The 15031-nt window shown below is 34.5% G+C and overlaps 1 protein-coding gene across 1 annotated transcript; it reads left to right on the top strand.

The window, feature by feature from the left end:
- The first annotated feature begins 5012 nt into the window (after positions 1–5012).
- On the top strand, positions 5013–12113 carry LOC123543092 (uncharacterized). The gene is made up of 6 exons (XM_053531813.1): positions 5013–5597; positions 5984–6053; positions 7430–7603; positions 9614–9847; positions 11180–11380; positions 11840–12113. The coding sequence occupies exons 1-6, from the start codon at positions 5262–5264 to the stop codon at positions 11845–11847; spliced, it is 1023 nt and encodes a 340-aa protein (XP_053387788.1). The 5' UTR covers positions 5013–5261; the 3' UTR covers positions 11848–12113.
- Positions 12114–15031: the final 2918 nt, after the last annotated feature.

The raw sequence follows: 15031 nt of genomic DNA, 5'->3' as shown, positions 1-15031 counted from the left end.
AACTACATTACGGGAAATACAGTCAGCGATTGGGAGCCTTTCATTTGCATTTAAGCCTAAACCATTTGGTTGCCTTTTCATTCGTAGGCTGATTGATTTGATAGTAGGGTATGATCAACAAAAACATTATAATTTGAAGGTAAACTTGAAAATCAAAAAGGATTTGAAATTTTGGCTCTGATTTATGTCAGGTCATAATGACGTTTCTGTTATACACGACAGTGAGTGGCTTACCAATAATGATTTACAACCGTTCATTGACAGCTCTGGCAAGGGGTTTGGTATCATACTGGATAAAAGTTGGTGCTATGGAATTTAGCCACATCATCTTACAGTGTATGATATCACAATTCTTGAAATGTTCCCGATTGTTGCATCATTATTTTGTGGTCAGAACTGTTTCGTGATAAGATGATTCTGTAAAAGTGTTATAATTTACCAGTATGTCAGATTGACAATTCATTAACAAGGAAATCTAGAAATGTAATTGTTCTTGTTAGGCTATTTCTTCTTCAGTGCTTGAAATTCAACGTAAATTTTAAATGTGTACACATTTTAGGCTTGTATAATGCAATCGCAGATGCTTTATCTAGACTTGATTTCCAGCGTTTCAAATAGTTGGCACCACTGGCAGATACATTACCGCTTCAAGTGCCATCTCTTTTTTTGAAGGCCTTGGAATAATATCTAATCAACTTGCTTCAAATTGTCTATCTTTTAATACAAAACTGACATACCACACAGCTCTTCAACAAGCGAACAACACCGACTATCGTCAAAGTTATCCCACTCACCATAAAACCCAATTTTTATGTAAATTTATTGTTTATTCATATCCATATTTCTCGTACTCTTGCTGCTGCTGTACATGACTTTTTTAGACCTAGTACCTTAGTCTGGCCTCGCTCATCGCCATGCCTCACAAAAGAAACAGGGCTTCATAATCATGGAAGGACTTTCATCAGTAATATACATGCTTTACATAATTATGTATAATAGACATTTGCAAATTAAGACGAAGTGGACTATGTACACCTAGGACGATCGATATTTTAAGGGGGACATCTGAACTTTTAAGTCATATTATGTGCAGACGAAAATACATGCCCATAATAACGATAATGTATGTCTTATTGTCCCCTGCCGAACTCGATGACACATATTCAGACATGGGGCCAGTTGTTCGAAATTTTAACAGGCGATTAAGCTAACAGTTGATTAGCTTTTAGGGTTGTTTTTCGATATTTCAGAAGACTTAAAAAAGTAATGTATGAGTAAAGAATTATGAGCACTGAAATAAACTTACAATAAAATCAAAACTTGATACTAATATTTCCCATCAAGAATCAAAATTTAACAAACGGTTATTTTAACAGCCGGTTAACGTTTCGGACACCTGGTAGATCCAGTAGAAAAAATGGAGTCTAGAGTGTTAATAAGATTTTTTTTTCATGATTTGACCTAGTCACTTAGTTATCCAGGGTTAAAGTTTGTCGAAATGTTTTCAGCACAACATTCTGAGTAAGTTTCATTACAATTGGACTAAAAGTACAAAGTCTACAGTGTTAACAGAGAAACTGAAACGACAAAGGACGACGGACGACACTGTGCTACCACAATAGCTCACTTAGAGCACTTTGTACTCAGACATACTAACATCTTATGTGCGCAATGCCTTTTTTGCGACGGTTGTTCAATACTTTTGTGATAGGTGTATTAAAAGTTTTCTCTGACGGACAGACGAACATATGGAGACATGTCTACATTCCCCACCGCGTAGCGGTGGCATAATAAGCCAGGTATATAACCCTTCACGCATTTTGTTTCTACAACTGCATGAAATAATAATGCCAAGATGGCCCCCTTGAAGAATCGATCGTCTTAGGTGTTCACGCTCCACTTCGTCTTAATTCGCAAATGTCTAGTATAACTGACACTTGTAGACATTCGTTGGTTTATTGTGAAGCTGTGATAACGAAAAACTGTGCGTTAAGTGTTCATTGGTGGAAACATAACAAATTATCAATTTTTCTCTCATATTAACAAAACAAACATTGGAACTGACTTAACTGAATGTAAAGGAACAAAGAACATTTTTTTAGTGTTTCACTAAGTCATATACCAATATCGTTTATTGTGCGGCTAAATCAAATAAATCTTTTGTAATGTAACTTATTTGCAATGTGGAAATGTCTGGAGTGCCAAAGTATATTTATTGTTCATTATATTTCATTATTAGATTTAGTTGGTACTTGTGGAATTATTTAGTAAACCAGCAAGTATCTTTATGTTGACTGGACTTGCAATTGTTGTATGTGGTCATTAGGGCTAGCAGTCAGTCGTTTCTCCAACTCTTAACCATAGGTGGACGTTGTGAAATATACGTGTAGTCAATCATTTTCCCCACATCTCTATTATACGTGAAACTTTAGTCAAGTACAGCGACTAAGTAAAAACTGGTACAGAATCCAGGAATACTGACCGCCTCACTTAAATGAAATAAACAGTGAATACAAGTCACAGTCAGTCGCTTGTCGTCTAACCATGGTCGATTGTTCGTCCTCGATCGTTCCTCTTCTTTTTTGAGGTCCTTCGCCCTTGTTTTATATTTATCTGTCCCCTTAACAGTTTTAGAGGTAGCCTTGACATAGTATGTCGGCTTTGTGTCCTATTTATAGATATTCACTTATATGCTTCAAGGATTTGTGCAAATCATCGGCCGTTTTGAGACAATTGTGTCGATATTTGCAATGTATCAGTTAATCCCACAAGTCAGGGACTTGTTTACAATGTATCAGTAAAGCTCACAAGTCAGTGGCTTGTTTACAGTGTATCAGTAAAGCCGACGATTCAGTGACTTGTTTAAACTGTATCAGTAAAACCCACAAGTCAGTCACTTGTTTCCAGTGTATCAGTAAAGCCCACAAATCAGTAAATAGTTTACAACGTATCAGTAAAGCTCACAAGCCGGTGACTTATCTACAGTGTATCAGTAAAGCTCACAAGTCAGTCAGTGACTTGTTTCCAGTGTATCAGTAAAGCCCACAAATCAGTAACTGGTTTACAATGTATCAGTAAAACTCACAAGTCAGTGACTTGTTTACAAGATATCAGTAAAGCTCACAAGTCAGTGACTGTTTACAACGTATCAGTAAGGTGTACAAGTCAGTGACTTGTTTACAGTGTATCAGTAAAGCTCACAAGTCAGTGACTTGTTTATAATAAATCAGTAAAGCTCACATCAGTGACTTGTTTACAGTGTATCAGTAAAACCGACAAGTCAGTGACTTGTTGTGACCCCAATGAGTGGTTGAGGCATATATATTTGGTCTTGTCCGTGTGTGCGTCCGTCCGTGTTTCCGTGCGTCCGTCCGAAGTTCGTGACGCGCCTAGCTCAAAAAGTATTTGATATAAATTGACGAAACCTTACATGAGTCTTTACCATGGTATGAACTTGCGCACCTCCTACTTTTCATCTGGGTCCGCCCCTATTTCCAGAGTTATGGCCCCTTAAATATTCAAAAATGCACATTTTTACCTTGTGACGCGCCTACCTCGAGAAGTATTACATATGAATTGATTAAACCTTGCATAAGTCTTTATCATGATATGAACTTTCGCACTTCCTATTTTTTGTCTGCCTCTGACCCATATTTTTAGTGTTATGGCCCCTTAGATAGTTAAAAATGCACATTTTCATCTTGTGACACACCTAGCTCAAAAAGTATATGATATAAGTGGATAAAAACTTGCATGAGTCTTTATCATGATATAAACATGCACACATCTTATTTTTTGGTTGGTCAGTCTTTCGGATATATGCATACACTTCTGAACCCTCTATTTTTAAAGTTATCACCCCTGAAATAGTCAAAAATGTACATTTTCACCTAATTATGTGCGTAGCTCAAAAAGTATTTGATGTAAATTCACGAAACCTTGCTTGAGTCTTTATCGTGATGTGACCTTGCATATTTGGCATTCTTCTTTAGAATCTTAGTGCTTATTACAGAGTTATGCCCTTGAAATAGCCAAAAGTAAGGATTTTTTGTTTGTGATGCTCATAGCTCAAGAAGTATATTGCCTAGAATAATGAATCATTTTCATAAAATGCTTGTTGAGGCTATACCCATTTAAGACTGCAAACATTTGAATTATTGCCCATTATTCGTGACAAATGTACCAGTTGGGGGCAGGGGCACACCATGTGTCCTACAGACACATTCTAGTTTAAACTGTATCAGTAAAGCCCACAAGTCAGTGACTTGTTTAGAGTGTATCAGTAAAGCTCACAAGTCAGTGACTTGTTTCCAGTGTATCAGTAAGGCCTACAAGTCAGTAACTGGTTTACATAATATCAGTAAAGGTCACAAGTCAGTGACTTGTTTACAACGTATCAGTGAAACACACATGTCATTGACTTGTTCACATTGTATCAGAAAACAGCACAAGTCAGTGACTTGTTTACAATGTATCAGTAATGCCCGAAAGTCAGTGACTTTCAAAGTAGTTAAGCTTTAGCTAACCCTCAGACGAATTCATGGGTTAATACAAATTGTTGTAAGTCAGTTCTAGTCAATGAGAAATTAGTTTTATTAAAGTAATAAAATATTTAGTATTGGCCCATGAGTTTGTCCTTCGGCTCGATACTCCTGTTTATACCAAATATCAAAATAAGCAACCATCAATCTGAATTTATAATTTGACAATTAATGTTTGATAGTAAATATTCGACATGAAACACTTATTGATTTAGAAGTATTTCTGATTTTAACGCACGGACGCATATACAGTATTAATATAAGGCAAAATAGTTATATGACAATGGCTCAATGCGTGAATAAAATGCACAATAAAATTGAATACGATATTTGTGCAAATTAAAAAAAAAAAACAGAGCAGTGACATCCATACTCAACATTCGTTAACATTTGCTGCGAAATTCTAAAATGAAATCATTGCTGCAGTATAAATGAGATGTGTTGCATTTCTGAGTTTATAATTATATCTAATGAAAAAATTGTACTTAATCACAGTTTCCCGTTATAATCATATAAGAACGGTGAAGCTTTTATACGGATACGTTATTAAATCAACTTATGGCAATTCAATGGTGCAAACAGTTGAGAAGTGTTCTTGAATCTTTATAAAAATGTTGAATTAATAGAAAAATTGATCATTTCGAAATTTTGTTCGAAAATATCGTTACTTTCCTTTTTTTTAATTTTCAAACCTTTATTTCTTGTTCAAGCCAGGTGCGTATGATTAAAGACATGAACATTTTCTGGATTTTGGTGTTAACGCTACTTTGTCAGAAAATTTTTGCATTTACTTATACAAGCAAAGATGGTGTCAAATTGAGCTATAACTTTAGATTCAAACAATCGTGTCGTGGTGAAAAGGATATAATTGGCATATTGCCAGTAATTGCACTTCCGGAATGTGTAAAAGAATGCGGTATGCGTCCGAATTGCAGAGCTCTTAATTATAAAAGACGGTACAACGCTTGCTATCTTTATTCGTCGGAAGAAAACGAAGGAGACAGAAGTAAGGAAAGTTGCGTAGAGGTCAAGGCATCAGATATTGAAAGTATAGAGGTAACTTGTTGGTATTTTAGGGTACATGTATAAGAATAATATAAACAAACATAAATGCATTTTAACAGACTGAATTTCAAAGCACAAACTGTCTAATACGAAAAATGTATGCTTATGAAAACAAAAATAAAAAGGAACTAATTAATCAAAATAACGAATCAAAAATTTGACTCGTATTGAAATATTTGGAAAAACAACATTTAAATCGAAAATGAATACTTTGATAACTCTAATACATACATTATATTATTATTATTATTATTATTATTATTATTATCACCATCATCATCATTATTATACTAGATTTATATACATGTACTGAACTTAAGGACGCATCTTGCAAGTATAACGTTTTGGAGAATGTGTCTTTTTCTTTCTTTTCTCAGAGACCTGGTGACGACTGTACCGAAGACAAGACATCTGACTCTAGTGAACAAACGTGTAATAAATACACAGGTATAGTTTACTTTTTCAACCTCTGAACACTCTAAATTTCTGGTTAATAAACATATACTTATTTATATGTCTTTCTTTTTTGATGTAAGATTGTGATGCCTTCCTTTGAACCTTCACAACATTGCAAGTCTTTCACAACCAACATTAATCTTTTACTTCTGACTTTGAGACAAGCTGTGAAAGAAATGCGGCTTTTATGAAATGTTTAAACTGTACATGTATTAAGATACTGAAATTAAAATTGTGTTCTGTTTTTCAATTGTCTCTTGATCTCAACGTACACTTTGAAAACATATGTTAAACATAGGTGAGTGATACACATGTTTTCAAGTCAGAGGAAATTGTCTTTTATTTGCAAACTCGTCCAACAAGTTATTTATTTTTTTTTTTTTTGGAAAATGCAAAATGCTAAAATAGATAGCATAAAGGTTTCCGACCTTCACAGATAATTTATGCAGTAAAGACTATCGAACGATAATGAAACAAATACTTAATTGATATCGATAACTGATAACTTGTTTCACCCGACAACCTGTTTTCATCGACATCTTCACTTGGTGCTTATCGATGTCGATTTATACAGGTTCTCGTGGGAAGGAAGTGATTATTTTTCTTTTTTCTGCAGAATGCATGTACAATGAACCATCATTAGGAGGTAAGATTATAGGAAACATGAACGGTGTTGGTGACAGCATAAATATAAATGTGATTTGATTTCTCTTTTTATTCAGAATGCATGTACAATGAACCACCATTAAATGATAGGACTGTAGGAAACATGAACGATGTTGGTGACAACATAAATATAAATGTTATCTATTTTCTCTTTTTATTCAGAATGCATGCACAATGAACCACCATTAAATGATAGGATTGTAGTAAACATGAAACGTGTTGGTGACCGCATACAATATAAATGCTATTTATTTTCACTTCTTATTCGGAATGCATGTACAATAAGCCAACGTCAAATAGTAAGACTGTATGGAAGAAATCTTGAACGATGTTAGTGACAGCATTCAGTATAAATGTGATTTTTGTATTTTTTTCTTCAGAATGCATGTTCAATGAACCACCTTTGAATGGTAAAATTGTAGAAAACATGACCGGTGTTGGTGACAGCATAAATATAAATGTGAATTTTGTCTCGTTTTCTTCAGAAAGCAAGTACAATGAACCACCATTTATTAAATGGTAAAATTGTAGGAAACATGGACCGTGTTGGTGACCGCATACAATATACATATGATTTATGTCTCTCGTTCTTCAGAATGCATGTACAATGAACCACCATTAAGTAGTAAGATTATAGGAAACATGAACGATGTTGGTGACCGCAAACAATATAAATGTGATTTTTGTCTCTCTTTCTTCAGAATGCATGTACAATGAACCACCATCAAATGGTAAGATTCTAGGAAACATGAACCGTGTTGGTGATCGCATACAGTATAAATGTGATTTCGGATATGAGGTACCAAAAGAATCTGAATATGCCGTTTGTCAGCCTAACGGAAAATGGAGTGTGATTGTCAACAAATGCACAAAAAGTACGAACCATGATGGTGGCAATTATCTGCCAACCATATATTCACTGAAAATAAATCACGATATCACTTAACATGGGTGAATGTGTTGTTGACAGTAACAGAAAGGGAAACATCCCGTTCGTGAAATATTTATAAGGGTTTTTCCATACTTCCCAAACGGGGATCTTGTTACTAAATATATATACCAGGAAGGGAAACTTCCCGTTCGCGAAATAATTATTTGTTTTTTCCCTACTTCTCGAACGGGGATATTGTTACTAAATATATACCAAAAAGGGAAACTTCCCGTTCGTGAAATAATTATTAGGTTTTCCCCTACTTCCCGAACGGGGATCTTGTTACTAATATATACCAGAAAGGGACATTTACTGTTCGTGAAGTAATTATTTGGTTTTCCCCTACTTCCCGAACGAGGATCTTGTTACGAAATATAGATAGAGAAGTAAAATCACATTTTTGTCTTATTTCATTCAAAAGGCCTAGTTCGTCAGAATATACAGTCAGAATATACAGTATATCATTGCATATAAAGTATACTACTGTTAACCTAAAAAATGCATCTTAAGTTCTACTGTTCAACATCCAAATAAAAACTGTAGTGAAACAATTTAGTATTGTCCTGACTTGAAGGACAAAATAATTGTTATTTACAAATGTTTTACGGTTATTTCAGAACTTTAAATTATGTTTATATTCCATTCTAACACATGCAGGTTTTGTTTTTTTCTCAAACTTCTACATGCCCGAATCCATTTTAGCAGGGGTCGAACCACTGCTAATTCAGGGACTTTTACTCTAGCAAAAGCGGTTCGATCTGGACAATAATAATATTTGGCGGAACAAAATCGCTTAGTCATGCATGCATTACATATACATTTTAAGCTAGCAGGGACAGCTTGAAAATGTGGCCACTAAAATGTACTAGAAGTAAAAAGTAAACCATAAACCGTATGATATAAGCGAGCTCTGAAAACAAAAACGTTTGTACGAAATGGTGAAAAAAGTCGAACGTATATGTCACATTTCTACGGTTCCCCTAAAGTGACATGTTACGCACTTTTTTCCACTTAGGTAATGTGAGACTTTTTTTATTTCGTTTAAACGAAATAACTATTTTAAACGAAATAACTAATTCGTTTAAACGAAATAACTAATTCGTTTAAACGAAATCATTTCGTTTTTACGAAATGTTATTTCGTTTAAACGAATTAGTTATTTCGTTTAAACGAAATAAAAAAAAGTCTCATATTACCTAAGTGGAAAAAAAGTGCGTAACATGTCACTTTAGGGGCACCGTACATTTCTGATATGTGATATTTTTACCCGTATTTGTAACAAATGTGTGAAAACCACGCACTTTCTGTTTACGGAAATATTCAGAGTTTTAGTACTTTTGTAGTAAATCCAATTTGTTAACATCTCGCTGAGGCGAGCCAGCAACAGAACCTGATGTAAGCTACAATCCGTAGAACTTGTTGATTTTATCTAAAAGGGATAGGCTATTATCTAGTATGTTAAATACAGCCAGAGCATAGAACAGCGGGTACCGTATGCACCAAACTGTGTGTGAAAGTGTAACAAAGTAATTCACCTGAATTTAAACTTTGATAAAATCAGCGAGAAACAAACAGTGTCAATCAAAAATCCTTCAACGTTTAACGCAAACACAAATAGCTTTATCTACTACGACAAAACTATCGATGACAACAATGTTAGAACATATCATCTGCAACCGAGAGATAATTTACATAAATTAAAATTCGGCCGTTGAAGAAATGTAAAAAAGGCGATGAAAACCGAAAAGGCGATGAAATGTAAAAAGGCGACGTAATGTGCAAAGGCGATGAAATTCGATGAAGTAATATGAAATTCAAAGAAATATCACGTTTGCGTAATAATAATTTTTTAAAGATATGGCGATCAGCTTCTGTAACGTCTCGATACTAGAAAGCAATAGAGCTAATAATGTAGAATAGAAATCTCTCATAGACATTTTGCTTTTAACTTAAGTTGAAGAGACAAATCTTGCACTAGAGAAACAAACTGCCATGTCAAGCGTAAACAATGGTTACAATGGAACACAAGGCGTAGATGGCAATACTAACCAATATTTCGAGGAAGGATCTTGCTTTCATACCAAGAATGAAGCAAACCCATGGTGGCGAGTGGATCTTGAAGCTATACATTATATTGTCAATGTAAAATTATTCAATCGCATTGATAGTTGCGAGGAAGGCAAATGCAGTAAGTTAGCTCCCTTTGGTTTATTCTGTTGATTATATATTTACAAATATTTATAAGAAACATATATTTAGTAATTCCAAATCTGTGGTTCTACTAACCTTTCTTACGTTCCGTTACAGACTCGGAATCAAAGGTGGGTACTTTTATTCAGTCTCCCATAGAAATGCATAAAAGTATACAGTCTTATGACTAAACGTTAATGGTAAAATTTATAAAGATAACATTGTTATGCCTAAACGTTCTTGGTAAAATTTATAAAAGAATACATTGTGATGACTAAACGTTAATGGTAAAATTTATTAAAGTATACAATCTTATGACTAAATGTTTATTGGAAAATTTATAAAAGTATACACGTTAATGGTAAAAATATTTTAAGAGAAACCTAACTTTTTACACATGAAACCGGAATTTCTCATAACGCACATGTTAGACGCCATCAGTTCAAACAAGAATGCCATGATGGTTCTAGATCGCTCACCTCTAGAGTTTAACATCACAGAAAAGTTCCATTTATGGTAGTGAATCATACATGACACATTTCCTCGAAGTTTGATAGGCTTACAGATTCATATCAGAAGATTATTTTCGAAGTTTCTAATATTATCATATACAAGGACATCAAGACCGGCTTGTTGGCGGCGTTTTCTATTTTTCCTTTTTTTTTTACTTTTTGGTTTTTATTGTTGCATTTTTGACGAATCAAGATGTCTTAACACTTTTAGTAGTTGATATCATTAGTGTAATATATGTCGGGTGTGTTTTGAAATTGCTATATTTCATCCATGACAACAGGCCAGAATGGAATAGAATTAACCATTCTATGGGATAAATATGCGTTTTACCGAAATAGCCTTTTCATGAAAAAGTAATAATAAAAGTTTATGGACAACTGTGGATAACCGACTTCAAAAAGAAAATAAAAACAAGGTCCAAAACTAATGCTCAAACAAGTATATTTCTAGCTGTTTTATGATAGGTCTTGGATAGTCCTTTCAACATAGGTAGATTTGTTAAAACCTTAAATGTTAGGAAAAGATCATAACGAAACTACTATATAATGTGAACCTAAGGAAATTGAGTTTATTACCTTTTATGAAAGCTTCAAACTGTTAATTCATAACAATGTATGTATGCTTTGTATCACGTTTGAAAAGCAGGATGTCAGATCATTTGAGACGGACCGTTGGGAAGACAAACAAGTTTATGGACATTGTTGGCACTCTGCCAGGTCAAGTTGACGACTATATACCTATTATTTCCATGTGAGTAGAGCAAGAACTCATAAAGAACTAAATTTTTGTACACGTTTTGAGTTTAAATGTTTTACAGGTCGTCGGGCTAGTGACTTGATGTTGAGTATGGGGATGACACTGGAGTCTATGAATGTTGTAGGCACTGTGCCAGGTCAGATTGACGATATTCATACGTTCAGTTTCCCTGAGGGTAAACAAGCAAGATACGTTCAAGTGACACTTAGAGGACAAAAAAAAGTTCTACATCTTTGCGAGGTGCAAGTGTTTGGATTTCCAAGTAAGAATTACTAACAGTTTCATAGATATCTGAAAAGCTTTTAAAATGTAACACTTGCATACATCGGTATAAGTAAACTCACCAAAACTAAGTGTCTTACTTTTTCCCACCACAAAAATGCCATGTAAATCATTCTGAAAGGACAAGTGTAATACAATACGATTGGACACTTAGCCCCTCTAGAAAAAAAAAACCGGAAGTGTTCAACCATTAAGGTAGTTGTTAAGTCATGTACTCCTGACAGAAACTATTATTTGTCAAAAAAAATGACAAATTCAGAATAGCATTGCAATTTTGCCTCATTAAATATAAAGTAGTAGTTAATATCAAATTACTTGACGATTCGATTTTCAGTTTTATAGAGTTGAATTGTGAAACATCAATGTTAACATTTCCTTTTTTTATAAAAATCTAACTGTTGGAATAACTTTGACAGCAATATATTTTTCTTCATTGCAGTTCACTAAATCATTCAACTTACGATTCGAAATTGAAGGAATCGGCAAGAAGGACTTAAACTAACTAGCTACAAATTATTCGACTCCTTTATAAAGCAACAGGAATTCTAAAGGGAAGTGTGGTTTTAAGAACTGAACCAGACAACTGACTTTGGATATTTCGCGAATTGTGACAGCGACATGGTATAGTGAATTTTGAAAAATATAGAACTTACCCTAGAAAATAAAGTTGTAAATTACGCTATATGACTGAAATATGGAGTTCCTCAAATAAAACTTTGTATGATCTACGCTCTTGTAATTCTTACAATTTGCTTACAAGACCTAGTATAAATTAGTACTTCAGCATTAATATTTGGAATAAAATACCTGCTGAAATTAAGGAATCCTGGATATGAAAAACATTAAAAAATTTCAAACAACAATTGTTCGTTAACTTCCCCTATCGCCCACATACTTTCGCCTTGCAGTTGCGCTCTCTTGCTTTGGCATCCCTCTCCCTTTACTATGAGTTCATGTAAGTTATAGTGCCCACCTTAATTTCGGCTGCCCAAATCCTAAGGCGGTGCCCGATTGTTGTTTTTCCTGCTTATATGTGTGCGTTTGTGTGCTCATGTGTCTTGGGCGGTGCCCTACGGTGTTGTTATTTCTTACTTGTCTGTATATCTATGCTAGTTAGTTGTGTGTGTGTGTTTGTGTGTGTGTGTGTGTGTGTGTGTGCGTGTCTTTTGTACATGCGTGTCTGCGCTACTGTGGTTAACGTTGTAGTGTAACTGTGATTAAGGAACGTAGCATTCCCATTGTATATTCATCCTTGTTCTACTTTCCTCTTCTATCCTCTCTCCCTTTCTACTCCGTACCCGTTACCCCCACCCCACCCCTCTATCGGATTTTTGAAGCAACCCGTCTGTAATATTTATCCGTTACAGTTTCTTTTTGTTGTGGGCTTACTCTGCAAATTTGAGGCTCTGAGGCCGTGTTTGTGGTACTCTGTGATTCCGAGAAATCTACCCTTACCCATTATCTTTCGTGTTTGCTACAATTTCTAAATGTAAATGTCTGTGTACATATAATGATTTTTGATGTTTTTCTCTCTTTTTTTACATAAACGAGGGTCTGCCGATTTTTTTTTTTTTTTTGGTTTTGTTTTTGCGCAAATGATTCGTGTAATTGTAAATGTTCGTATTCATGCAAATTGTTGTTCTTGTTCTTGTAAACTGAAGGCCTTTGAACGTAACATCAACACAATTATAGATCATACTGCGACTTTTCCGCTATTCGTGGTCGCGGAAGACCCAAGGTTTCCTCCACATTATTTCATCACTGGCAGGCACCTAAGTAGAAAAAAATCTACATCCGAAGTGATAATAAAATCTGTAAAAAGTTCCTTTGGAAGCAAAGAATGCAACCAAGAAGAATAATGGGAGAGTCGGTTTGAATGAGTCTGTTCATGAGATGTAATGAAATGTGCAACACCTCTCACGCCCCCTAGCACCTAGGTCCAAAAGGACCAGAAAATATAACAACACTGAGACTCAAACCCACATCGGTGGGGGGCAAATGACTTAAAGTCAGCAACCACTCGCCAATGGATGCCTCAAAATATCTTATAGAGTTCACTGAAAGGCATTTTGAACGTTAAAAGCATTTAGATTAAAATAATCTTATAGAGATCATTGAAAGGCATTACAATTCTGTAAGTTCAATTTCAATTCACATAGTTTATTTGGCAAAACATATACACTGCACATCGCCAGTACTTAATGGCCGTGTTTAGATAATACAAAGAACACGAGCATAGCATGAATATAAGCATACAGGTAAAGGTAAATTTTATTTACCGTCGCTTTGTGAATCAATGAACATAAGCTCTGTAGAGCTTCTGAGCGACCCTTTTTTAAGAACAGTTAAAACCAATTTATACCTTATCCCCAGCAATTTCCTGGTGCCCATTTACAGCTGGGTCGACTGGGGCAATCGTGATAAAGTGCCTTGCCGAAGGACACAAAGCAATGGGAGTAGCTAGGAATCGAACCCGAGGCCTTCACCTCCGTAGGAAAGCGTCTTAGACCTCTCGACCAGTGCGTCCTGTTGACAGGTAACAGGTTTGTATTACAATACAGATATACAATTGCAGTCAGTCAAATATAGCAAATGCTTAATAATATTACTACCGAGACAATCTTTTCACAAAGTTTTAAGCTTAAAATTAGGTCACTGACATAAATAGTTTTGAAGGCGATATTTCGCATATCTCTATAAAATGGACAGACTAACAGAAAATGATATTCATTCTTAATTGTTTTACATGTCACACCATATGTTATATAAAGCAATTAAATTAAAATTATCTGATAGATCTCATTGAAAGGCATTATGAGCCTTTAAAGCAATGAAATTAAAAATATCTTATAAAGATTATTTGAATATATTATAATTTTGTAAAGTTATCAAACTTGAAGAAGTATCTTACATAGCTCACTGAAAAACATATAAGCATTTAATGCAATTGCACCTTATAAAGCTCGTTGAAAGGCATTATGATTCTTTAAAGGAATTAAATTGAAGGTATCCTATCTTCGAAAAGCATTATGAGCCTCTAAAGCAATTGGATTGAACTTATCTTATTGAGTTCCAGAAGTAAAAAAGAACATCTTGCAAAAATTAAATAAAAAGATGACCGTTATTAGAACATGAAAGATTAAATTCTATGCTTTTTAAAAGACGGACTAAAAGCATTCAATGTTTTAACTTGTTTTTCTTCTCACAGGCTTGTGGTACATATAACTGATTACACTATAGGAGAAACATAAAAATCTCAGCCTCGGTTGTATGCTTGTTAATTACTTGGAAAAAATATTCCCTTTGGCACTTTTTGCCCCCAACCCCACTTCTCCCTGAATAGAAACGGATCCGCCATTTCATATTACTAATTTTCCGGCTGAATTTCCAATAGAGAATGCACAAGTTTCAGCATATACGATTCAACTTTAATTTCCATTTAATAAATGCAACTTTAAACTAGTTATACACAATAAGACGCACTCTATCGCGCGATATGATGGTTAAAAATGCCTCTTGAAATATTTATGATTTCCGATGAGGAATAAGGAATATGTTTTGTTAAATAATTCAACATAGGCACGAGCTGTTTTATGATGTGATGCAGACAAATTTATTGCAATAAAAATGA

This window comes from Mercenaria mercenaria, chromosome 19 (assembly GCF_021730395.1).
Source record: "Mercenaria mercenaria strain notata chromosome 19, MADL_Memer_1, whole genome shotgun sequence".
Taxonomy (NCBI): Eukaryota; Metazoa; Mollusca; class Bivalvia; order Venerida; family Veneridae; genus Mercenaria; species Mercenaria mercenaria.
Note: the sequence above shows the minus strand (reverse complement) of the source record. Positions and strands in the feature narration are given on the sequence as shown.

Bases quoted from the DNA above. Each gene is read 5' to 3' on its own strand.
- LOC123543092 (XM_053531813.1), top strand. From the start codon at position 5,262: ATGATTAAAGACATGAACATTTTCTGGATTTTGGTGTTAACGCTACTT. The intron at 6,054-7,429 runs GTATAGTTTACT...CTCTTTCTTCAG, and splicing joins AACGTGTAATAAATACACAG to AATGCATGTACAATGAACCA. The intron at 9,848-11,179 runs GTAAGTTAGCTC...AATGTTTTACAG, and splicing joins TTGCGAGGAAGGCAAATGCA to GTCGTCGGGCTAGTGACTTG.